This window comes from Mixophyes fleayi, chromosome 9 (assembly GCF_038048845.1).
Source record: "Mixophyes fleayi isolate aMixFle1 chromosome 9, aMixFle1.hap1, whole genome shotgun sequence".
Lineage (NCBI taxonomy): Eukaryota > Metazoa > Chordata > Amphibia > Anura > Limnodynastidae > Mixophyes > Mixophyes fleayi.
In genome coordinates this window covers 133,008,205-133,035,520 of record NC_134410.1, presented here as the reverse complement: position 1 = coordinate 133,035,520, position 27,316 = coordinate 133,008,205, and the positions used below count along the sequence as shown (strand labels likewise).

The 27,316-nt window shown below is 45.8% G+C and overlaps 2 protein-coding genes across 5 annotated transcripts in view; one reads left to right on the top strand and one right to left on the bottom strand.

The window, feature by feature from the left end:
* DBH (dopamine beta-hydroxylase) overlaps positions 1–7,436 on the bottom strand; it is a 32,337-nt gene extending 24,901 nt beyond the window's left edge. The window contains 3 exon segments of the mRNA XM_075185824.1: positions 1,070–1,327; positions 1,852–1,998; positions 7,101–7,436. Of these exon segments, the coding sequence (XP_075041925.1) occupies positions 1,070–1,327; positions 1,852–1,998; positions 7,101–7,436 (741 nt within the window).
* The window catches only part of LOC142101373 (protein FAM163B-like), a 134,134-nt gene that overhangs the window by 37,360 nt on the left and 69,458 nt on the right, over positions 1–27,316 (top strand). Inside the window, exons 1-2 of one of the 4 annotated variants that reach the window (XM_075185831.1) lie at positions 22,182–22,399; positions 25,413–25,543. The exons of 2 other annotated variants lie outside the window; for them this stretch is intronic. The gene's annotated coding sequence lies outside the window, so the exon portion shown is untranslated. Of the gene's footprint in view, positions 1–22,181; positions 22,400–25,412; positions 25,544–27,316 lie in introns of those variants that run through there. One more of the 4 variants, XM_075185830.1, reaches the window with a different exon arrangement.

Genomic DNA, 27,316 nt, shown 5'->3' with positions numbered 1-27,316 from the left:
GTGACTGGATAGGCTGCACTCTCAGTGATGTCACTGGTTCCTAGTGACTGGATAGGCTGCACTCTCAGTGATGTCACTGGTTCCTAGTGACTGGATAGGCTGCACTCTCAGTGATGTCACTGGCTCCTAGTGACTGGATAGGCTGCACTCTCAGTGATGTCACTGGTTCCTAGTGAATGGATAGGCTGCACTCTCAGTGATGTCACTGGTTCCTAGTGACTGGATAGGCTGCACTCTTAGTGATGTCACTGGTTCCTAGTGACTGGATAGGCTGCACTCTCAGTGATGTCACTGGTTCCTAGTGACTGGATAGGCTGCACTCTCAGTGATGTCACTGGTTCCTAGTGAAGGGATAGGCTGCACTCTCAGTGATGTCACTGGTTCCTAGTGACTGGATAGGCTGCACTCTCAGTGATGTCACTGGTTCCTAGTGAATGGATAGGCTGCACTCTCAGTGATGTCACTGGCTCCTAGTGACTGGATAGGCTGCACTCTCAGTGATGTCAGTGGCTCCTAGTGACTGGATAGGTTGCACTCTCAGTGATGTCACTGGCTCCTAGTGACTGGATAGGCTGCACTCTCAGTGATGTCAGTGGCTCCTAGTGACTGGATAGGTTGCACTCTCAGTGATGTCACTGGCTCCTAGTGACTGGATAGGCTGCACTCTCAGTGATGTCAGTGGCTCCTAGTGACTGGATAGGCTGCACTCTCAGTGATGTCACTGGTACATAGTGACTGGATAGGCTGCACTCTCAGTGATGTCAGTGGCTCCTAGTGACTGGATAGGCTGCACTCTCAGTGATGTCACTGGCTCCTAGTGACTGGATAGGCTGCACTCTCAGTGATGTCAGTGGCTCCTAGTGACTGGATAGGCTGCACTCTCAGTGATGTCACTGGCTCCTAGTGACTGGATAGGCTGCACTCTCAGTGATGTCAGTGGCTCCTAGTGACTGGATAGGTTGCACTCTCAGTGATGTCACTGGCTCCTAGTGATAATGTGCAGATGCTGATCTCTCCCCAGTTATCTCTGTGGGGCCCGATAGAGTCGCTGTACAGATAATAGTGTTACCATGACAATGTGATGCTTCGGGAAGCGCGGAGGCAGCTCGGTGATGTAACACCAGTAAGTCGTCTCCTTGTCTGGGATGAGAACGTTTGGAGCTCGGACATCCATCGTTATAATATCATTCGGAAGACGGGGTGCTGGGACCTCCGGCTTCAGAAGCTGCACCCGCTGAAGCCCTCGATCGAGAGAGGAGATGTTGATGGCAGACAGAGACTGGAAGGGTTTTTCCAGTAGGGCGTAGATTATATGCACAGTCCCACCCTGGAGAGGAGGAATATCTCATTATAGGAAAACAGTGGACACATCTCAATCTACAGCTGCGGATAACATACCAGCATCAGAGGGTACAGAATACCAGGAGTATGTCACAACAGCTGGAGGTTCTCTACAGGGTGATAGTCCCGAGCGTGGCACCCACTCTGACATCAGACTGCATAGCTTAATATGTGTGCCCCACTCACACCCTTATCCGACACCTCCACTCACCTCTTATACCCCTTATACCCCGCTGTCTGACACTCCCAACCCCACTGCTTGTACTGGAGGTAATAAAAAGACAGTTGGAAAAGACCAACTAAAAATAAAACAACAAAATGAAATGAACATAATACCCAGGTAGACCCCCAGTGTTGGTTTGGGCATGTGCATTATTGGGGTACATGGTGAATAAGGTATTGGATGCGACCCAAGGTCTACAACACAATTTCTCTCTATAAATCAGCATCTTGTACTGAGAGCCCCACAGTACATCCCACAATCCTCAGCCTGTATGACAGACACAGTACCTCGATGAGGTAATCCCTGGGGTCACATGTAGTAAACGGCCTACGGAAGACCAGGTAGAGACCCTCTGGGGACTGCTGGGCCGACAGCAGCTGGTAGTCCTGGTGAGAGTCCATATGTAGGTGCCCATCATCGTCAGTCCAGGCGTCCTGAACACAAGATCATTATTCATCACACAAGGAATACGTTTATCAGAATGAAAAGCTGAACATACAACCAAGTATAAAAATACCTATTCATCTACTTCACACCATCGCTTTCCAGTGCAACATGTAGAATTTGGCAAGAAAAAGGAATTACAACCATAAGGGATGTATTCTGTACGGGGAGGTTACAGCTTCCAACAATTAAAGGGGAAGTTCAAATTCAGAATAAAATTCTTACACCCAGACCTGGTTCCCTCCTACAGGAAACTCCTGGGGTCTGAGTTCTGGAGAACCCGGCAGAGAGATCCAGGAGAATGTGGTATCGTACAGAGGAAATGATTATGAAGCATTAATCTTCTCTAATTTTGGTGAATGGAAACCTGGATCTTCCTGATACGAATATTAAACCTCTTCTCACAATAATTGTAACTGTAGTAAAAGGCCACCTTGGGTAAACGGGTGCCTCGTGCCTCACCTGCTCTAGGTGACATTGGAGGTCTTGGACCTAATGTTTTCTTGAGTCTTTTTTGGACAAACAAAGTGAGTTTTGCTCATCTTGAAAGGTGCGTTGTTGAACGACAGACAATGACTATGAATGTAGGGAGACTAACAAACAATAGGACAGTGTACGATGAGCAACTTCTGAATGATCTTCTGGGTAAACTGAACGGAAGAAAGTTTTTACTGTTCGGTTTATCCTTCTCCATAATTCAACATATGTTTTTGGATTTAGTTCCACGTTTAATTAAACTGTTACATTTTTTTACAATGTACAAGTACATCTGCATCTCCCACTTTCCATAATCTGCTGTCCCTCTTCACACTTCCTACATAACCGCATGTCCCCGGCACGCTGTCCTCACACCTGTCCGCCCACTCTGTAATAATATAATGTAACACACAGGTGTACAGAGGGATCTGTGGATTTATATCAACAACCCTCTTACTCAGTGCAGGAAAAAACTACAGAACGCTGGGGGTGGGGGGGGGGGGGGGGGGCAGCGATCACATGTACAGCAACCTGGGGGGGGGCAATCACATGTACAGCAACCTGGGGGGGGACCAATCACATGTACAGCAACCTGGGGGGGGGGGGGCAATCACATGTACAGCAACCCGGGGAGGGGGACCAATCACATGTACAGCAACCCGGGGAGGGGGGCCAATCACATGTACAGCAACCTGGGGGGGGGGGAAACCAATCACATGTACGCCAACCTGGGGGGGGGGACCAATCACATGTACAGCAACCTGGGGGGGGACCAATCACATGTACAGCAACCTGGGGGGGGGGGCAATCACATGTACAGCAACCCGGGGAGGGGGACCAATCACATGTACAGCAACTTGGGGGGGGGGACCAATCACATGTACAGCAACCTGGGGGGGGGACCAATCACATGTACAGCAACCTGGGGGGGGGGGCAATCACATGTACAGCAACCTGGGGGGGGACCAATCACATGTACAGCAACCTGGGGGGGGGCAATCACATGTACAGCAACCCGGGGAGGGGGACCAATCACATGTACAGCAACCCGGGGAGGGGGGCCAATCACATGTACAGCAACCTGGGGGGGGGGAAACCAATCACATGTACGCCAACCTGGGGGGGGGGGGACCAATCACATGTACAGCAACCTGGGGGGGGACCAATCACAGGTACAGCAACCTGGGGGGGGACCAATCACATGTACAGAAACCCGGGGAGGGGGACCAATCACATGTACAGCAACCCGGGGAGGGGGATCAATCACATGTACAGCAACCCGGGGAGGGGGACCAATCACATGTACAGCAACCTGGGGGGGGGGGCAATCACATGTACAGCAACCCGGGGAGGGGGACCAATCACATGTACAGCAACCTGGGGGGGGGACCAATCACAGGTACAGCAACCTGGGGGGGGGACCAATCACATGTACAGCAACCCGGGAAGGGGGACCAATCACATGTACAGCAACCCGGGGAGGGGGACCAATCACATGTACAGCAACCCGGGGAGGGGGACCAATCACATGTACAGCAACCTGGGGAGGGGGACCAATCACATGTACAGCAACCTGGGGGGGGGAACCAATCACATGTACAGCAACCCGGGGTGGGGGACCAATCACATGTACAGCAACCTGGGGGGGGGGACCAATCACATGTACAGCAACCCGGGGAGGGGGACCAATCACATGTACAGAGTGTGGGGGAAATATCCCTATTTTTGTATGATATTAATCAATACATTTCCTTTATTTTATGTCAGATGCAATATTCCTATTATTTTGTAGGCTTTAGACGCTAAAACTAATTGAGCAACAGAGTATTTAAAATGCAAACCAAAGCTCCAATTATCACATTTAGAGTAGAGGACATGATGGGGGTTGTAGTGGTCCAAGGTCGGCCGAGACAGTGTCAATACCTCACACTGATCTCAGTACCAGGGACAGCTCCTTAATAACTCCTGTCCTCCTTGTTTAACAGATAGGAGGGAGGTGTCACACGGGGAGATATTCTGATACCTAATACTGGAAGCCTCAGTCCATGGATATTATACCAGAGGACTCCGCCTTCAGTAGAGGGATCTGCAGTGTTTTTCCTACGGAGACATTGACCAGGCTCTAACAGTAACAGAGGGGTTATGACTTAAAATGAATCATAAGAGTGAGGGGGCATTGCACACCTCCCAACATTGGTCTCTTACTAATCCAGACATGGGGGTGTGGTCATATTGGTTGGGGGTGTGGTCACACAAGTTGGGAGCGTGCCTTCTTGCATGAGAAGATCTAGACCAGGCCTGTCCAACCTGCGGCCCTCCAGATGTTGTGAAACTACAAGTCCCAGCATGCCCTTCTAGCAATCAACAGGTTGTCTATTGGCAAAGCATGCTGGGGCTTGTAGTTTCACAACATCTGGAGAGCCGCAGGTTGGACAGGCCTGATCTAGACGGTTCCTGGTCCCATCCCTTGAATTGTGTGTGTGGCTCATTGTGTTGAGTGGAGACATCTCCCAACCATCCGGCATGAAGGACAAAGGTGCCAAATGTTGGGATGGTGGGAGAGTCGCATCAAATCACCTAAATCACAAAGCTGGAGGTGACATTGTCTTTATTACATGTGTTTGAAGGGAACCTAGAAATAAGTTTCGGCCAAAGCGCAACTAGAAGCTGCAACATGGGTGATAGAATTGGAGGAGACCGGATGTCCCAACGATGGTACAAAGATCCTCTCCGTTCCTGGAGTGGAAATAACTTCTGCAAAGTAAAGAACCCCCAAAAAGATGTGCCCCCACCACCACACCTAGCAAGACACGGCCACACTCTTCGTACCTCTGCCCATCGACAAAGGCCACACTTTATATATTAGAACTCAGAGAAGTTCTTTGATCATATAATAATAAGATTTTACAGGTCAACTGCTTCTATACAGTAACGGAATCCACATAATTATAGTTTCCAGTTTTTATTATTCATATTTTTTATGTTTTTTTACATGCAAAAGTATGTGTGTTTCTGGCGTTAATAAGTATACCATGAATATTTATGAACTAATTTGGTGTTAATCTTGTTTGTTTAAACAACTGAGAATCCCTGGGGACTGGGGGACAGAAGATTGAGCGAGAGAGAGAGAGTGTGAGCGAGGGAGAGAGAGAGAGTGAGCGAGGGAGAGAGAGAGTGTGAGCGAGGGAGAGAGAGAGTGCGAGGGAGAGAGAGAGTGTGAGCGAGGGAGAGAGAGAGTGGGAGAGAGAGATGGTGGAGAATAGAAAGAGAGAGAGGGGAGGGAGGAAGAAAAGAGGGTGAGAGTGTGGGCGAGAGCCAGAGAGAGAGGGAAGGATAGAGAGAAATCTAGAGAGAGGGGCAAAGTCGAGAGGGGAGAGAGAGAGAGCAAAGGGGGAGAGGGGGAAAGGGAAGGGGGGAGAGGGAGGAAAGGGAAGGAGAGAGATGGTGAAGAAGAGAGAGAGAGAGAAGGAAAGAGGGAATTAGAGAGAGGGAAGGAAAGAGAGCGAGAAGGAAAGAGGGAATTAGAGAGAGGGAAGGAAAGAAAGAGAGAGAGAAGGAAAGAGGGAATTAGAGAGAGGGAAGGAAAGAGAGAGAGAGAGAGAGAGAGAGAGAGAGAGAAAGGAAAGAGGGAATTAGAGAGAGGGAAGGAAAGAGAGAGAGAAGGAAAGAGGGAATTAGAGAGAGGGAAGGAGAGAGAGAGAGAGAGAGAGAGAAGGAAAGAGGGAATTAGAGAGAGGGAAGGAAAGAGAGAGAGAGATAGGGAAGGAAAGAGAGAGAGAGGGAAAGAGAGAGATAGAGAGAGGGAAGGAAAGAAAGCGAGAGAGAGAGAGGGAAGGAAAGAGGGAATGAGAGAGAGGAGAATATAGAGAGAGAGGGAAGAAGAGAGATGGAAGGAAAGGGGAAGAGAGGGAAGGAAAGAGAGATATGGTGGAGAATAGAAAGAGAGAGGGAGGAAGAAAAGAGGGTGAGAGTGTGGGCGAGAGCCAGAGAGAGGGGGGTAGTCGAGAGGGGAGAGAGAGAGAGCAAAGGGGGAGAGGGGGGAAAGGGAAGGGGGGAGAGGGAGGAAAGGGAAGGAGAGAGAGGGTGAAGAAGAGAGAGAGAGAGAGAGAAGAAAAGAGGGAATTAGAGAGAGGGAAGGAAAGAGAGAGAGAGAGAGAAAGGAAAGAAGGAATTAGAGAGAGGGAAGGAAAGAGGGAATTAGAGAGAGGGAAGGAAAGAGGGAATTAGAGAGGGAAGGAAAGAGAGAGAGAGAGGGAAAGAGAGAGAGAGAGAGGAAAGGAAAGGGAATGAGAGAGAGGAGAATATAGAGAGAGAGGGAAGGAGAGAGATGGAAGGAAAGGGGAAGAGAGGGAAGGAAAGAGAGATATGGTGGAGAATAGAAAGAGAGAGAGAGGCGAGAGAGGGAGGAAGAAAAGAGGGTGAGAGTGTGGGCGAGAGCCAGAGAGAGGGGGGGAGTCGAGAGGGGAGAGAGAGAACAAAATCAGATTAACTCTAGGACAGGTAGTGAAAGGGATGGTAGAAATCAGCGAGAAGAAGGCCAAGCTTAAGATATAAAGTTATAAAGCTATATAAAGCTATGAGATATAAAGTTATCACTGAAATAACAATAACTTACTCCGAAATAGGAGTTCGCCCCATCGCTCCACAAGACAGCCAAATCCGCCCCTTCAAATTCTCCTCTGTCAGACATCCCAAAGATCACTCCAAATTTGACATCTTTGATGAGGATCTGGAAATAGACCATTCTCTCAGTGTAACTGACGTTCCAGGAGAGTAGGAGCGAGCCCTGGGGGTCCAGGGGCACCGTATAGGGGAACGTACTGTGCACTTGGGCCGTCCCCTGGAGAGACACCAGGAAAAGAGCCAGGAACAGGCCGATCATGGTGAAGTAGACAGGGACCACCTGTCTGATCTTCAGGTGGGAGAAGCTGCAGGATTTCCTTGTAGCCATCGGAGTAAGTGAGCAACAGGCAAATAATTGTCCTTTATACCTCAGCTGATCTCACAGGTTCAGGCAGCAAAGCTTTATAATTACATTTGGATGTTTGCAAATCTCATTGTGCTCTGGGCCCTCAGGTCATATTGTCCCTATTGGCTGCCACAGACTAATGGGCCCTAATTGGAGTTGTCCATGCGGGTATGAGGGACGTTTAATGCCAGTTACATCACTAACAGACAGCTGCTGCCATCAACATCCTCACCTGGAGAACCTTATCTCCCTGCTACATCCATGTAATACCAGGGTCAGTGTGGTGTATATGTCAGGCACCGCAGGACTGGTGAGGGCACACTGATAAACAATGCCGGACTTAAATGCATTTTATTTATATTGCATGGAAACAAAACAAAACCATCCCTGAAACTGTACGCAGTGATTATACCGGCACAGTGTGCGAATAACTGGATCTGTACTGTGCCACCAATAACGATACAGTGACTGTGCCCAGAGTGACCATACGGGCAGGATGACCATGGATCAGGACGATAATATAGTCATCAGAGGGTTGAATCAGGGCGTTGGGTTCACCATAGGACAGCCGGGGAACGGACAGAGTTTAGCTCTTATCTGTAGGTCACCGGGACACAGCAGGTTGGGGTTAGTACATAAGGACAGATCACAGATCTTAGGTAAAAGGGATACGGAAATCAGTTCTATTAAAATGTAACTCCATTAAAAGTAAAATTGTGTGACCTAGTTAACAGCATTACACAGGGTGTTACAACTTATTGTAATAACTGAGTTTTGTAGTAGTACATATATGAGTTTTCAACTGGCAATTTCAGGCAGAAGTCTTTCTGCTCCCATTTGTGAATAACTGATCATCCTTAACAACAACTGTAACCCGTACATGCCAACTTTAGCAATCTCCCTTCTAGGAGGGAGATCTTGCTGGTGATTTTTGGGAAAGTGGTCAAACGGGATGCGTCATTTGGGCCGATGACACATAATTTGCGCCACTAAGCCCCGCCTCCACCAGTTAACTAAAGGACTGGTCAAGAACCGGGAGGTTGCCCTGCTCTCCCGGAGGACTCCTAGAAATTCGTGAGTCTCCCAGACAATCCGGGAGAGTAGGCAACTATACTGTAATCATGGAAAAAGCTGTGAATTGCACATATTGTTTCCATGGTTACATTTGTTATTAAGGAAGGTGGTTTATAACAACCTGTCAAGTGACCTCAACGGTGTGTTTTTAGGTTTCCAAAAGACAATTTCAAGTAGCAGAAGTTATTATAAGTTGCATAGTACCAGCATAATTATTTTAAATAAACAAAGTTTTTCAGCAGAATGCCCCTTTATCAGGGGTTGTCCACCTCTCGAGTTATATTAATTTATTGTGGTGTACATGCCTCATACATGTGTGTTGTCTCGCGTTACTGACTGTCTTTCTGACATTTCTTTTTGGATGTCTTCTCACCAACTCAAACTCAATCTTTCAAAAACTGAATTAATAATATTCCCACCCAAAAACAGAAGCTTCCTGCCTGACATTTCTATTTCTGTTGATAACATGACCATAAATCCCACCCCGCAAGCTCGTTGCCTAGATGTAATCCTTGATTCACAACTGTCGTTTATTCCCCACATCAACTCTATATCTAAATCATGTTACATACACCTAAAGAACATTTCCAGAATACGCACATATCTGACACAAGACACCGCAAAAACATTAATTCATGCACTCATCATCTCCCGCAACGACTATTGCAATTCCCTCCATACTGGTCTTCCCAAAGTCAGACTTGAACCCCTACAATCTATTTTGCACGCAGCGGCTAGATTGATTTTCTTTACTAACCGTTATTCCTCTGCTGAGCCAGTCTGTCAGTCTCTACATTGGCTGCCTGTATATCAACGAATCCAATATAAAATTCTTCTACTAACATACAAGGCCGTCAACAAAATTGCACCGACATACATCTCCTCACTTGTCTCAGAATATCTCCCTACTCGACACCTCCGTTCTGCACAAGATCTACGTCTCTCCTCCACTCTCATCACATCCTGCCATTCTCGGTTACAGGATTTTTTCCAGGCTGCACCCAATTTGTGGAATTCCCTCCCACGCACAGTAAGACTTTCCTCTAGTTTTCAAACCTTCAAGCGTTCACTGAAAACCCACCTCTTTAGACAAGGTTATGATATTCCTCAACCATCATCTTAATTTCCCTAGATTACCCTATTACCACCCTCTACACTGCTAACGCAAGACAACAACTCTCTGACCAACATTGCAACACACACAGCCCACTCAGTACTTTTACCTTTGTGTTCTAGCTGGTCCAATGTGCAATATGATGTAGCACATGCCCTTGTGTTTCTAACTCCCATTGTCCTATAGATTGTAAGCTTGCGAGCAGGGTTCTCTTACCTCTCTGTATGTATTACCCAGTATTGTCTTATCAATGTTTGTTCCCAATTGTAAAGCGCTACGGAATTTGCTGGCGCTATATAAATAAATGTTGATGATGATGATGATGATACAGCTGTTACTAAATACAGGGCTTCATCTTTACCTTTTGGCCGGTTTGCAGCCATTGCTGTGTCTTTATATCATATTGGCTGCAACACAGCGTCACTGAGCAACAAGTAAACGATATATCCCAGGCAAAGACAAAGACATGACTGAAGAGAAAGAAAAAAAAGATACCCTTTAAATACATTTTAAAACAATCTAGTAAAACTTGCAGGAGAGCGTGTGCAACCCAATAAATCATAAAGTCATCAAGAAATGGTAATCTGTGGGTTATAAATACTGTGCAGCAGTAACGTACGCTGAACTCCCTACATCTCCTGCTCACGGTCTCTCCGCTCAGCCAATGACCGCTGCCTCTCCTCCACTTCTCTGCTCCCCATCTCTGGAACGTTCTCAGTCGCTCTGTCAGCCCAGCCTCCAATGCATCAAACGCTCCCTGAAAACTCACCTGTTCACCAAAGCCTGCCAGATGGCTGGTCACCCCTCCCCAAGTGCCAGCCCTTCATTCACTCCAACCCCTCCCCTTTAGAGTGTAAGCTCTACAGCCTTGTTTCATCTCTCTGCCCCACGTGCTTCCTACCTCCTCCTTGTCTCCTTCAGGTACCCTTGTAATTTCCCAGGAAATGCCCTTTGTACTATGACTATAATAATGTTACCTTTGTGTATTACTATTTGTTACTCGTACTCTCAGTTGTGCCGCGTATATTTTTGTGATTGTGTTTATGTGACCTTGTTTGTATTACCGCCGTGTATGGTGCTGCGAACTTTGTGTCTCCACTCAAATAAACACTAATAACAGCTAATGGAAATTAGGGACAATTTTGGAAACTGCAGACATTAATGTGCTAAATTGAGGGTTAATCAGTTTTGGTTACACGTGAAGGAAGCATATATATATATATATTATATATTCTGCAGCAATACTACAAGCGGTGGGACCAGCACCGTGCTGGTGGCTTGTCTCCTGGTTTCATGCTGGGAGTGACAGGAGATATGGGGAGGTCTTGGCATTGCCTCCTGTGAGGAGAACAGATTGTGGGTTTCTGCCTCTCCGCTGACTTCTGTGTTAAACAAACGCTCCAAGCTGCTCCCTGTGTACTAAACACAAGTAACCGTTTGTCCTAAAAAGGGACCTGACAGTTATTAGGGGGGGGGACCAAACTCAGACGGTTTCTCCAAATAAATGTACAACGTGGTTTGTGTAAAATCTCTTTGTATAAAAGTAGTAAGACCACCCAGTGCCTGTAGAAGTAGGGTCATCACTGGGGCCCATAGGGACATTTGGGGGAGGTCCCTGCGATGTCGCTCCTGGCCACGGGTGAGGCAGGTAGGAAGGGCCGTGGGTGGGGCAGGTAGGAAGGGCCGCGGGTGGGGCAGGTAGGAAGGGCCGCGGGTGGGGCAGGTAGGAGGGGCTGCGGATAGGGCAGGTAGGTGGCGCCGCGGATGGTGCAGGTAGGAGGGGCCACAAATTACTCGCCCATTACTGATTTTGCAGAGAGCTATGGCACATTCCTGCGTACTTCTAATGATATTTTTATACTCCATAATAATGGATGCACTATGACCTCTGCAACAACTAATGTATTTAACAAAAGGAAATTAAAATATGAGTCACTTGAACTGCAGGTAGCCCAATGTCCTCTTCCTGACAGTAATTACCATATCTGCAGTATGAATGGAACAACCAATAAATTGGGAGAAAACGCTTCCCATTATCCAAGCGTAAAAGATCCAACTTCAAAAGGACTAGATTGGCCTGATGAGCGCCCTGAGTAATTCATTTACATACCGGAGGTCACATTCACCATATTGGTTTTGCAGTGCGCACAGAACGTGCTCCGCTAGTTACTAGATAAAGCCACTCCGACCGACCGACGTCCATCTGTACGACATAAACAGTAACTGCGCACACACTGTGTAATCTCCATACAGTGACTGTCACAAATGTCACTGTAAATGGCTCCATCGGTCTATGCAGATGACCTTTTAGATCAATAAAATTGGAGTAAAACAAATCTTTATTATGTCTGATTACAGAACTTGTACAACACATCAAACTCTTCTTTCCATCCCAGTGTTATTAATTGTTACATAAGCAGTTTTATGTAAACGATGATGATAATTCTAACAACATCTGTGTCTGAGCGCGCCGGAGGACCAGCGGAGTTACAAGCCCCTCAGCGATGGCGGTAGTTATAGATGGAGGATATATTGGTCCAGTCCACAAAGCGGCTGCCTGCGCGGTGAGTAAACGACCGATACACTTTAAAGGGGCCCATGGGGAGTGGCCCCTTATATGTGACAGTAACAATCCCACACTTTAATGTTGTACAATCCAGCCGTGATTGTGGGAGATGCTGCAGTATAAAAGGACAGGTGAAGGCCCGGATCTCGGCCACGGCACAGCCAGCATTTAATACCTGGCTGCCGGCAAGTGATACATTTGAAGTCTCATTGAACTGGCACCACCCTGCAATAGAATACACAGCTGCCCTTCATGTCAGGTAATTGGATCATGCACACGAGACAGCCGCCTGCTCCTCTGAGATTGGATGATCGCTGTGAGCAGACCCCGCTGCCCCAGGGAATATGACATTCTCCATCTACAGATATTCCCTGATCCAATCTACCTGCTGATCTCTTCCAGGACAGTACACAGGACCCCGGGGGAGTAGAGCGGCGGACGTGACAAGTGTCACCAACTGTCCTAATGTCAAACAAATATATCATTATCCAAATTACTTGTGGAACTTAGAGCACAATGTTCCAATGTTCCTGAAGGTGACCTACAAGTCAGGATCAAAAGATCAATCACATTTCCCTAAACAGTCATTTAAGGATTATATATATATATATATATATATATATATATATATATATATAATGTATATACAGTAAACATACAAAGAGTGGTCGAAAACGGGTACAGAAAATGGAAGTGACTGGAATTTGTTACAATAATGGCAGTAGGAGTGACGATATGAGACCACCCACTTCCACCACTGTGTGTGTGTGTATATATATATATATATATATATATATACACACACACACACACACAAACAAACACTTATCAGCCACAACATTAAAACTAGTGAATAACACTGATTATCTGGTTACAATGACACCTGACAAGGGGTGGGATATATTAGGCAGTAAGTGAACAGTTAGTTCTTGAAGGTGATGTGTTGAAAGCAGGAAAAATGGGCAACGTAAGGATCTGAGCGACTGACAAGGCCCAATTGTGATGGTTAGATGACTGGGTCAGAGCATCTCCAACACGGCCGGTCTTGTGGGGTGTTCCTGGTATACAGAGGTTAGTACCTACCAGAACTGGTCCAAGGAAGAAAAACCAGTAAACCAGTGACAGAGTAATCGGTGCCCAAAGATACGCATGGGGAGCGAAGACTAGCCCGTCTGGAACAATCCTACAGAAAAGTTACTGTAGCACAAATTACTTAAGGTGTTAGAACACACAGTACATCACAGCTTGCTGTATATGGGTTTGTGTAGCCGCTGACTGGTCAGAGTGCCCATACAGTGGGCATGTGATTCCCAGAACTGGACCATGGAGGAATGGAAGAAGGTGGCCTGGCCCAATGAATCACATTTTCTTTTACATCATGTGGACGGCCGGGTGCTTGTCTGTAGTTTACCTTGGGAGACGTAGCACCAGGATGTACTATGGGAAGAAGGCAGCTGGCGGAGGCCGTGTGATACTCTGGGCGATGTTCTGCTGGGAAACCTTGGGTCCTGGCATTCATGTGGATGTTACTATGAAACGTACCCCCTACCTGAACATTGCTGCAGACCAAGTACAGCCCTTCATGGCAGCGGTATTCCCTGATGGCAGTGGCCTCTTTCAGCAGGATAATGCGCCCTCCGCACTGCAGGAATGGTTTGAGGAACATGACAAAGAGTTCAGGGTGTTGATTTGGCCTCCAAATTCCCCAGATCTCAATCCAATCGAGCGTCTGTGGGATGTGCTGGAAGAACAAGTCCGAGCCACGCAGGTCCCAAATCACAACTTACAGGACTAAAAGGATCTGCTGCCAACGTCTTGGTGCCAGATACCACAGGACACCCTCAGAGGTCTTGTGGAGTCCAGGCCTCGACGGGTCAGAGTTGTATTGGCAGCACGAGGGGAACCTACACAATATTAGGCAGGTGGTTTGAATGTTGTGGCTGATCATTGTGTATATATTTGTGAATAGTCAAATAAAATCAATCTGCACTTTCCCCTAATTGAGCATCACCCACAGTGACAACACTTCCCAGGCTGCCATGAGCAGTATTTTAGGATAAAATAAACTTGAAAGGTTGCAATTAAATAAGGGGACAGCCCAGAACTGATAGTAGTCAGCATGATCACCTCCCAGGCCACAGTCCCACGCGTGTGGTTACCATGTACACAAGGTAAGAATAATGGACATATACAAGTCACACGGGGGCTGTGATTGGGCCGGGTCAGACTATTAGCTCAGCCAGAGAACCTGTGTAAATGAAATGCATTCGAGGTCAGCTCTAAGTTAAGACAAAACGTGTGCCCCTCTCCTTAACACATTTATAATAGCTCCAAGGAATGTTATAATTGTGTAGAATCATGAGAAAGACGACGGTTATACTTTACCCAACATACATTCCGACAAACGCTGGTGGGTAGAAAGTCATCGGAAGAAATAGTTTCTATTCCCAAAGCCATTTACATGTTTTCTGTAGCGTTGGAAAGCGCTAGTAGTAATGTATTTTGATACCAGTGGGTAAGGGCCCCAAGGCTGACGATCTAGTCCTCAGTATATTAATCCAGGATACTAAAAAAATCCTGTACAAATGTAGTTTATTTCTCATGCAGTGGGATCACCACACATAAATCAACATTGTCTAATTAGTCCCCTTTATTCTGCTGTTATGCCAACTACAAAGCCACTAATATGAAAATTATCCAGCAAATATATTCATTCATGAACGGTCGGCCCTAAAGGGTAATTATTTGTTATTTTTGCCTGTCGTTTTTTAAACAAATGTGCAGTATTTATGGTAAAAGGAAAGTTGGCTCAGTGTTTGGGCAATTACGGGAGCAATACCATGAATTGAATATCATAGATTGGAAATGGATTTATTTTTGCACTTTGTGTTATAAACCCCCTGCTGGCTGTAGCTGAACACAGAAAGTGTTTTGTGCACAAAAGAAAATTGCAATTGGCTTAAATAATGATGTGATAGTGACGGATTGTGAAGAGGGGCCGATGCGTAGTCTGGAATCCATAGCGCAGTCTGCGCAGTAGTAGCAGACTGCGCCCCACACAAGGTGTCTGTCCTGGGGAAGGAAGCTCTAGGTCCAGGTAGACATTGTCCCCGTCCACATTCCAGCTCAGAGGGTGCCACATTATAATCACCAGCGTCTGTTAGACAATTTATATCAGTTTTTGCCGTACCTGGCTTATTTAGATGGGAGGTATTGTCTGATACATCTGTTACTACATTAGGGAATCATCCAGAGATACATTGTGACTGCAGCAAATCAGAGAGACGGGACAGGAGGGAGCGGAATCTGCATAATCTGCCAGGGGTGATCTCTTGGCATTATCTCTCCGCAAGCATGAAGCTGCCTGGGCTTGCTGGGATTTGTAGTTCCAGAACAGCTGGTACCACAAAGTTGTCCTTCATTTTTAACATTAACCATAGATCTACGGTCTCAAGGGTTCGAGGTAGCACCTCAATGCTATACAGTGGAGGGGAGTGGGGGGGGGGGGGGGTTAGATGGCTCTAGAATGGGAAGGGGGGTGCTATTTATCGTTTGGATGATGGTTTGGGACAGGTTCCCGCTATATTATCGTTTTATTCTGCTGGTTTCCCTGTGTCTTAAGATATCTGCAAATTAAAAATACCCATGTAATCCACCAATGTATTTCTGGGACTAAATTTGGATAGTATTTATAAGTAACTCTAAATGAGGCCATAGTTTAACCCCCTGAGACCCCCCTCATTTTATTATGGGTGCTGAGGAGTTAAAACTGAGGAGATCCACAAGTCAAGTAAAATGAAAAGCTCCATCCCGTCCCGTGGGGACAGATAATGGTGTGTGCTGCCTCACCTTATTAATTCACATCGTTTCATCCTCCCAGACAAATAAAACTGTCTTAGAAGGAAATGTTATGGAGACGATGATTTGGCTGCAGAACTCGTTCTTTGTAATACAACATCGCAGGTCAGACTCTTATTCCTGGGGAAATAAATTAGATTGTTTTCTTGTTAATTAGTAAGCAAAGCTTTGTGCAGAAAATTATTTTGCCTTCTACTTTTTTGGCAGCTTGTACACAATTCTGTGCATGTAGCCAGGATTCTCTCCCTGCTAATGTGGGGCTGGAAACCCTGTGTATGGGAGAGACGTCCGCCACATGCAATGACATTCCTGCTACTCTGCAAAGCCTTCTGCTGAATGACACATTGTATCACTAGAACTACACCTCAATAATAAGGGTTTATACTTAACTGGCAACAACTGCCACATCCAGCCATTATTCTATACTAGAACTAACTCCGGGGTTTATTTTGGGAGTTTGGTGTTTATACCATCTCCCACATTACCGCAGAATAGTACGTTGGTTTGAGCCCCCAACCCAAGGCCCATTTGTTTTCCCAATGCATAGGTACTCAGTCCTCATGTAGGTCTACCAGAGAGCGTCCAATCAGGAACCATCTGTGAGCGAGTCAGATCCCTTCACTCCATCTTTTCATTGGCTGTTCCATCAGGAAGATGACGGGGACCCCAAGGACGGGGACCATCTAGTAATAGCAGAAACTTACTTGTGGCTTTATCTTGGAAATACAGTTGATCCCGTTGGTGACTGAACTTTATCCACCCATTAAGGTGGTCGGGAAATTTGAAAGTTAAATATCTCTGAAAAAAACTGAATGGGGTTAGGAGCAGACTTGCACATCAGAAATGCCCAACATGCCCAATGGGGATATTACCACCTTCCCACTGGGTATGGCCACTACCCCTTCTGTGTCCCGATTCAAAGAAATTGGAATACCGGGATGTATTCTGAAAGTCTGCAGTGCCCGGGAAAGTTCTCCACTATCGGAAGAGACAAGCAGGTGAGGTTCAGTTCGATGTACAAACCCGCAACATTCCCAAAGGCAATTTCAGCCCAGCCCCATTTCAGCCAAACATACACAATTTCTACCAATCACATTGACATTTTGTCAAGTCACCGCCTACTTCAGTACAAGCTCCACCCCTTTCAAGTTTTGTGGATCAGGACAGTCCCGTCAAAATTGGGACAGTTGGGGGATATACATCATGTGAAACACTAGAGGAATTTCCCCGTGGAGAGTTTGGTGTGGGCAGGATAGTTTGTGTCATTTTTCTGTACAAAATTTCAATTTAGTTAAACTCACAAACATGACAAGTGGATGGAGCCAAGTGGCACCCGTATAATTAACAAGTACCAATATAGGTTCTTGGTGTCTCCTATGATAATCAGCGCACAATGTGGATGCCAGGCTGTATGGAGAATCTGCGCCCTGAGCTGCTTTTCTCAGGGAAAGTCCTGATACATTGTTACAGAACAAAACAAGGTCAGTAACCTCTAATGCAGCTGAGAAGATTGTTGGAAATACTCTGGGACTCTGCAGATTGGTTCTAACAGATCATTGTCCCTGGGGGAATCTATAGAAGAAGATATGTAACCGCCGGCAGCTGTATATTGAGCCATTTTCACCGTCCTCTTCTCCGCACACCTGTCCTGCTGGCTCCATTCATTGCAATAACGGTCTCCTTATTCAGATATACTGTTTAATATTATATTATGTAGCGCTAACAGTCGTTAGAGCTTACAATCTAAAGCTCCACTTGTTTTGTACATTGGAGCAATCACCGATATATCCACAAAGGTGACATTTACCAAGTGCTCAAAAATGCTGCAGTCGCCCAGCTTGTGTCCTTGGAAGGAAAGGAATACAGAGTATTAAGGAGCAGATATTGGTGCAGGATGAACAAGTGTAATGTTATAGGAGAAGAGAACCCCTGAGCCATATGTTGCACATTACCCTCCTACCCCCAGTCAGGGCTGGCATAGGTGTAGCACAGTGGCTCAGTGGTTAGCACTTCTGCCTCACAGCGCTGGGGCCATGAGTTCAATTCCCACCATGGCATTATCTGTGTGGAGTTTGTAAGTTCTCCCTGTGTTTGCGTGGGTTTCCTCCAGGTGCTCCAGTTTCTTCCTACACTTCAAAAACATACTGGTAGGTGAATTGTCTGATATTAAATTGCCTGTAATCTCACTCAGTCTGTGTGTGTGTGTGTGTGTTGGGGGATTTACACTGTAAGCTTCAATGGGGCAGGGACTGATGTGAGCGAGTTCTCTGTACAGCGCTGCGGAATTAGTGGCGCTATATAAATAAATGATGATGATGATAGTAGTTGCGACCCACACAATTCATTCACCTCTACCTGTGCTCCTAGTGCAGGGTTTCCATACCCCTGATATATAACAGGACAGGTTTTCCAGGTGACCAGTGACATAATTACACCACCTGTGGATCTGTTACATTGTATCACTCAGTAATGACTACACATGTGCTCCAGCAGGGAGAGGAGGGAAACATGCACTGTCCTGTTAATAGACTATAATAGCACTTTGCATTTTATCTTTATGATTTTCTGCCTCTTTAGTATTAGTCTGTTATAATAGCCAAAAATGTCACTTAATCTGAGACTGTAAGGGTGGCTCTTAATATGAGTCTCTCATGAGATGGTCACAGATCAGCCATGTATACAAGCGATACAACATGATACAAAGCGTTACAAGCTATAACAAACAAGTCTTACAATAAAGCAGGAAGGAGCTGGGGTCACAAGTGAAGGTTTGGGGGGCGGTGGTGCCACCCACCTGTTCACTGATACAGCATACTTGCCAACTCTCCCGGAATGTCCGGGAGACTCCCGCATTTTGCGAGAGTCTCCCGGACTCCCGGGCGAGTGTGGCAATCTCCCGAATTCTGCCCACTTCACTAGGAAGTGCCCACTTCCTAGTGAAGTGGGCAGAATTAGATCCCAAACGCCGCGATTCCCGATGAATCGCGGCGTTTAGCCCCGCCCCCCGCTGTCAAATGACGCAATTTGCGTCATGACGTCACAGGGGGCGGGGCCTAAATGACGCGATTTTGGCCGCCCCGCCCCCTCACGCCCCCCTCCACTGGCTGGCTCCCGGAAGAGAGCTGAAGAAAGTAGGTAAGTATGTGATACAGACACAGGCTGTTCCATGTCACTGCTGTGTGATCATACAACATGTGTGTGACATGTGTCTGGGCTTACATGGCTGACCCTAACCCTATACCCTATAAATAGTTCTAAATACATCACAGACAAAACTGTCTCAGCAGGCAGCACTACAACCCCCTAATGTTCTGTCTACAAAATACATTATAAATTCTCCTCTTCAATAAATATTATGGTGCAGTCCCTGGAAAGTAGGGACAGCTGACCTTGATCCAATATTCTAAAGAGATGAAACAGCTCCTAATTATCAGTACAATGAAGCAAGTATTTCTAATGATATCAGCCTCATACCTTGACGGAACTCGAGATAGACGACCGAGTACAATGTTTCATTTGCACCTTCTACAGAGTCCTTCAGATGGGTTACAGACAGGAAGTCTGCAGGACACAGGAGAAATATCCCCTCTGCCTCCAGTACACACGTCTGATAAGCTCATGACTTTAACTTACATATTTGGAGACTGTTTATATTATATTTACTGTTAGTTACTTGTATTTTGGCTTACTGGTCCCTTAATTAATAATATTTTTATAAAATGTTGATAGTTCTTCTGTGATTTATTTTCCAGACTGTTTATCCCAGATATTCTTGTCACTATCCTCCCTGGTTTATTCCAGACATCCATACGTTAAAGAATTAACTATTAATTATATGAATTTGTATAAAAGTCACCTTCTAAATTCCACATTGCAAATGTATGTGGCAAACACTAAATTATTGACATTTCTAATTGTGTGTTTATGTTTAATGGATGATTTGACACCTTGAATTATTGAACACACTTTGCAGACCCTCCAATGTGACCCCTTCCTCTTCCACCGTATGCAAGATGCTCAACTTTCATCTTCATTTACCTTCTGCTACCTGGGCTGATTGCTTCATTGGGGGAGAAGGGTTTTGTGTTTACACATTAATTCAGTACAGGTGATTGTTACACTAAACTCAGAGGGAGGTTCAGGGGCACAGAAATTAGTACCAGGGTCTGAAATAACTGATTCCTTATAAATATCCTACACATTACGTTCATCATGACTGCTGATGTCATCAGAAAAGGTGTAAAATGTAACATTTAACTCTTAGCTATTTCCACTGCGATTGTGACACCATGGATCAGATACTATCTAAGGTCCGGTATGTAGGATTATCAGATGTGAATACATATTAATTACACATATGTCAGGGATAACATGTATGATGTAGTAACCCTTCCCCTGCTGACTCTCCAACATGACCCGTCACCCAGTTCAAAGTGGTCTTATCCCAAACCTCCCAATTTATATTGCGGTTACCTTCAATTCAGTTTATGTAACTGCACCAGAAACTTCCTACCTTGTTTACAATTACAGCTACCTAGGGGGTAAATGTATCAAGCTGCGAGTTTGAAAGAATGGAGACGTTGCCTTTAGCAACCAATCAGATTCTAGTTATCATTAATTTAGTACATTCTACAAAATGACAGCTGGAATCTGATTGGTTGCTATAGGCAACATCTCCACTTTTTCAAACCTGCTGCTTGATACATTTACCCCCCAGACTGAATTTAAGGTAACAGCAGGTCTCGGTATACACTGTCTGTGATCGTCTGGTTATCTACTGGCAGAGCATGCTGGGGCTTGTAGTTTCACAACACCTGGAGAGCCGCAGGTTGGTCAGTCCTAGGTGAGAAGCGGGAGTCAGGAAGCACCCGGGGTGGGTGTTACAGAGGGCGTCCAGCATGTCCTGTGTGGAACGTCATCCAGTCAGAGGTTCCTGAATGTATCTCACACTCGTCATGATCCAAAGGTTTGAATGGGTTCGAAATGTGATGGAATTTTCTGGGTTCAATGGCCGTAGACATCATCATCATCATCATTTATTTATATAGCGCCACTAATTCCGCAGCCATGGTCATGTCACTATACGATCTTCAGCGGACCCCGGTTTGCAGCCTGCGTTATAATTAGCATTTGAACATTTTTATATGCAATTTTTTTTTCTTTAAAAAGATAATATTTTACGCTTATTAATTTGGACAGTAAGCGCTGCAGTGTTCAAATGTCACCAAGTTACTTTAAGCTCAGACATGTGTGAACCCTTTGGAATATTTAGATGAATTCTTGTTTAATAAAACTAAATTTGGAGAAATTCTGGTGAATTTTATACCACTTTGAGGAACAGACTGAGACTGGTCCCAGCATCATAGTGACAGGTACTACTGACAGCACATCCCTGGGTCCTCCATCTACACACCATTCTGGATAATACCGACATTATCCATGTCAGCAGCTAGTTCTGGATGTATAGTATACAGCTGTGACGTCACAGCCAGCGTGCACGGCGCGCCCCCGCGCGCTCCCGGAGGCAATGGCTGAGTGCTCGTGCACCTGCAATAACATCAGAAGCGAGAGGAGCTGCATCAGTCAGAGGAAAGCATCCCACAGCCAGGAGCCCAGAGCCGGGACCCCAACTCTCCCCTGCACCCCAGAGCCAGGAGCCGGGACCCCAACTCTCCCCTGCACCCCAGAGCCAGGAGCCGGGACCCCAACTCTCCCTTGCAGCCAGGAGCCGGGACCCCAACTCTCCCCTGCAGCCAGGAGCCGGGACCCCAACTCTCCCCTGCAGCCTGGACCCCAACACCCCAGTGCAGAAAAGGATTTTACTCCAGACATCAGCTCTGCACCCTAATGAAAACAGGAGAGCACCCCAATAGCTGAGGGAAAGTAGTAGAGCTCCCCAAAAACTGAGAAATCAGGAGAGCACCCAACACTCCACTGCATGAAAGTACATTACACCAGAGTTCAGCTCTGCATCCTAATGAAATTAGTAGAGCACCCCAAAAACTGACAGAAATCAGGAGAGCACCCCAACACTCTACTGCCTCAAAGGACATTACTCCAGAAATCAGCTTTACCCCCTAATGACAGCAGGAGAGCACCCCTATAACTGGCAGGAGAGCACCCCTGTAACTGACCACTCTGCCCATCACACCATGGCCCCTGCACCCCAGCTCTGATCTGCTGCTCTTCCAGGTACAAGGTGCTGAATTAAACTCTGAGCCTCTCCCCACACATCCCTGGACTCTCCTCCCCATCCCTGGTCTCTGCAGCATCACCCTCATGCTCTGGAAGCTGGACCTCACCTAACAACCAGGGGTCTTCCACTCTATACAGGTGAGAAACCCGGGCTGATGATGGAGGGGTACCCTGTGTATGGGACACGTGTGATACATCAGTGTGCTGGTTACATACATGTATCGGTCATGGACGCAGAATGTTTATACATATATTTAACTCTTTACTATTTGGAATCTTCCAGCGACCTTCTATAGTATCATTGCAGGTATTTTAGGGCATCCCTGCACCCTAATGAGTTCCCCTCATACTTGAATTAAGATTCCTGTGCTGACCCTTCATACACCCCCCCAATATTATCACACAAACTGTTATTAATTATTCAGTATTATTAACCCCTTGTTACTCTGCCCACACCATTCCCTTGTAATTGTGCTTTACAGTGACCCCCGCTGACCTCTCGGGTTATTTTATTAATAACGATTTTAGCTACATTGTAACCTCCCTGAACACTGGCGCTGTACCGTGGATGTGCTGGGTCTGTTTACTTTCACTGACCTCTTTATACTATGAGGCTGCTATATTCCTAAATATTTTTATATTGTATTTGTATTATTTTATTGTGCTCCGAGCCTGCGTTGGAGATCTGCACATATCACTGTGTTGGAGATCTGCACATATCACTGTGTTGGAGATCTGCACATATCATTTTACAGCACACATAAGTACGTACATGTCAATGTTTTGTATGTCAGCAGCTCTTTAGTAATTGGATTGCACTGAAGTGTCCTTCAAGCCTCTTGTCGGGGGCTTCACCAAATGGTCCTATCTACTTGGGAACGAGTGGTCTGGGTAAAGCTCTCAATTGAAAAGTCAAAAGGCAAATTAGTGTCTGTGTGATGTGCCGAGTGTTGTACCGCTGTCAGGTAACGTGTTACCGTGTTCTGGTATGAAGTCTGCAGGGAGATGATGGAGAACGTGTACCATGTATTGGATCAGTGGAGGGTACTGAGGTTGAATTGGGTCAGTGTATTAGAAGAAGTCGTCATGTTAATGCTTTTATCTCTTGTGATTAACATGGTCAACGTTTCTCTATATATACGAACACGTCTATGGAACTGATGTAGGTTTATATCATATGTCATATAATCTCCAAGAAAGAATCCAATTTCGATTTATTTTTATTACATAAGACTGAAATAATTGTATATTTCATTTTTGTATGTATAGGTTAAGCAGTAAATAATTCACATATAAAACTAGTTTTTTTTTGCCACTTTAAATGTTTCATTTACTAAATAAAAAATAACCATTCCATTCAATGGGGTTTAACACTTATAAATCTTTAAATCATTTAGTCTTGGAACCGTTGTGCTCATCTTGGTGACATATAGGTGTACTGAGGATACGTTTGACCCTTATGACTGGACAGAATATCTGAGGTCATCTCCATGTTGTGTTATCCCCATATCTGTTGTATTAGCAATCACAGCCGGTCCTTAAACATGATCCTATTCTGTTTGTCTGAGAGTCCATTAAATGTCACCGTAGCTGGATCCTGTGTATCTGGAAAGGTCAGTTCATACTGCAATAAAATGCATCTCTGACGTTCAGATTATTTATGCTCCCCATGAATTATTCCACTTGCCGGAATCAGATCGGATGTTGGGGTTAAGGTTACATATTACTCGGTGACCTGACGGCATTGAGGTCCTCGTTCAATCAATTTGTGGCAGGTTTTTGTCTCTCCTCAGAGTTTCATCTTATTTCTGTCTCTGTTTTTAGGGAATGAGCATAAAATGGTCTAAAAGGCACAAATACAGTTGAGTGGTTTCTGGGTTTGCTGAAGAGCTGCATCGTGTTACATTGTATCACTGGTAATTGTTGTACTCTACACCGACAAAGTAAGATTTGTAAGAACATTTCCTGACTTAATGTGGAATTGATTGTCGAGTTTAAGAAGCTGTTCGGTGTATATAGAGTACGTACACTGAATTGTATATATACGTGAGTACAGGTGCGTTCAGTCGGTGTTTTTCTTTAACATGTGTTTGTGATAAAACAAGAAACCATCTTATTCAAGCTAAGTGTATGGAAACGCATATTACAGTGCAGCCATTGGGATAAATGTTAGTTTTTGATATACTTTGACATTAGAGTTGTCAGAGCTCTCATATAACGAGCTGCGCACAGCGCAAGTCATGCGCACACCAGAGCGCAAATGTCTCATTTCCTTTTCTGTTCACATCAGTTTACTTTCAGTTCAGTTGCGTTTACAAATGTATGTTACATGTATAATGGTAACGGCAGAGGTGCTGACTTGTACGCCTTAGGCAGAAACAACCTTTGCATTTGCTCCATCCATCAATATGTTCGTATTAAGCGGCTTCACCGATTTACATGACATCTCAGCTTCCAAACCACAGGGTTCGGGGCAACAAACCTCCATGGTTGTACTGTTGGGACAGAGTGGGGGTTTATTTAATTTGCCCCACATCTTCAGACACGGCTACGCCACCCCCACAACGCTCCACTTGAGGTTGGACAGTCACAATTTGATGGGGCCGTCCTGCAAGTCAGGACCTTTCCCCGACTACAGAATATCATCATCGTCATTTATTTTTATAGCGCCAACATATTCCGTAGCGCTTTACAATTGGGGCTATTTGGGAAATATATCCCGCTAACGGGTGCCATGTGCACTTGCTGCTGGTGTGTGTAGCATTTAAAGGGTTATTCAGGGGAGGGGGTGGAGGTGGCCAAGCAGCTGGAAGCCCCAACGTGACATGGCCACGCCCTGTGTCACATGACCACCCCCCTGTGTCACATGACCACGCCCCTCGTGCTCCATGTTCCACTTTTAACACTAGGGGGTAAATGTATCAAGCTGAGAGTTTTCCAGCAGGTTTGAAAAGTGGAGATGTTGCCTATAGCAACCAATCAGATTCTAGCTATCACTTTGTAGAATGTACTAAATAAATGATAGCTGATTGGTTTTTCAAACCCGCCAGAAAACTGTCAGCTTGATACATTTACCCCCACGTCTGGTTACATCGATACATTTCTATGAGTAGTAAGATACAATAAAGTAGAATTTCTCTGACTTCCACAGATATCACTGAGACCATCCGTGGAACGACTTTCCGTTATCAGGTTTTACAAGGCTGAATACCGCTGATTTTTGATGTGACGTTTACTTTGGGCATGTGGTGAAAGGGGCACTGAATGCAGCGATCCTGGCAGGTACCGTGGCATCATGTTATTTTCTAGGCCACTGAGAAGCTGATGGATTTATTTTCCTCCACGGCAGACCGCTGATCTCTCGCTATATCTGGGGTTGTGTAGGACACAACTTAAACATCATTTGATCAATAAAGCCTCATTGTTTGTACCAACAGGTAAAGTCTACTGGCCCCACTCTGCTGCGAGTGTCCCGGGAGGTCTCCCAGACTCCTGCCGTTCTCCTGCACCCTGCACACTAGCTGGTGAATGTGGCGGGACGTGCGCCTTTTTGGCTTTGCCTCCGTGGTGAGATGATTCACTCATTGGGGGGGGGGGGGGCAGCACTAACATGATGCAATTCATGGGGGCAAATTCAATTCCAAGAACAATGTGGACGCAGGATTTTTTAGAAAATCTCTGCTGATTTTTACTGGTGGCTGATAGAGGTGTGGAGAGCAACAGTAATAATGCACAGCCGCGCTCTGAGTAATAACACAGGGAATTTAATCTGCCCCATGGTGTCACCCCCGTCCCACCGCACTGATACTGTAACCTCCAGTTCACTGTCCTAACCCTCACCCACCTCCCCCCCTTACAGTCCTTCCTGAATGCTGTGGGCAGACTAATCTTCTCACGCTGCCCCTTTCTATCAGTCCTTTCACTGGCCCACCACCATTGCGCTCCTCCTACTCCCATGTCCCCCCACCTATGGAAGGCGTCATCCTCTCAGACTCTTCCACAACCTACTATGCTTCAAATGCTCCCACAGTACCCACCTCTTCATGCTGCCCCCCTTTCCCTCTCCTAGGACCTCCACCCACCATGTACACTCCCCCCCCAGTTGCTCTCGCTGTCTCTCTTCATCTCCTCCCTCTAGAATGTCAGCTCCCGCGACCAGGTCCTCTCTACCCTATGACTCACGTCTGTCCCTTGTCAGGTGTTTTGCTGTATTTTGTGGGGGTGCTATGTTTGGTGTCTTCTCGCACCCACGGATATGACCCCATATCTGTATTGTCGCACATTGCGTAGTCTGTATTTGTACCTGATGTTGCCATTATGTGTTATTGTATTCATACATTTGTTATCGTGCTTATTGTGTTCATTTATGTCGTATCTGTAATGATTGTTCAGCGCTACGGAATTGATGGCGCCCTGTAAATAAACGATGATGATCGCACGTCCGATATCGACTTGAAAATGATTAACTCTTCCTCTGCTTTCTGTGAACATAAAGCTTCTATTAATGATGTTTCTAACCTATCTATGTGTGAGCTGAAGATTTCATCTGACATGTAACAATTCATATCCTCTGTTCACTGCAGTAGGACCTGGCAGCCTGTACCTATAATGTGTGTGTGTGTGTGTATATATATTATATACCTATGTTACATCGCTACAATGTTGCAGCGCTCTGTAGAACGTTTAACCCTTCGTGCTTCATTTCATTCTAGTTTTCAGCTACAGGGCAGCAGACAGTGATTTATAACATACCCATAAATGGTTTGACTAATTTGGACAACAGCTTGTTAATCTGAACTTATCCTACATATAGTAAATGTCTGGGGGCCCTGTCGGGAGCCCCCACCTCTTATCGGAAGCTGAGCGCTACTAAATGATGAATAGATGTTTAATTACTTTATCGTGAGCTCTGAACGGACCTAGTCCGCAAACGTCAATTGCAGGAGAGCAAGTCGTGGTTAAATACGGTGAATGTATAATTGGGGAGGACAGTGACCATCTCAGTGTATTATTAAGCAATAAAAAGGCAAATGGGTGACAGATAAGCGTTATTGC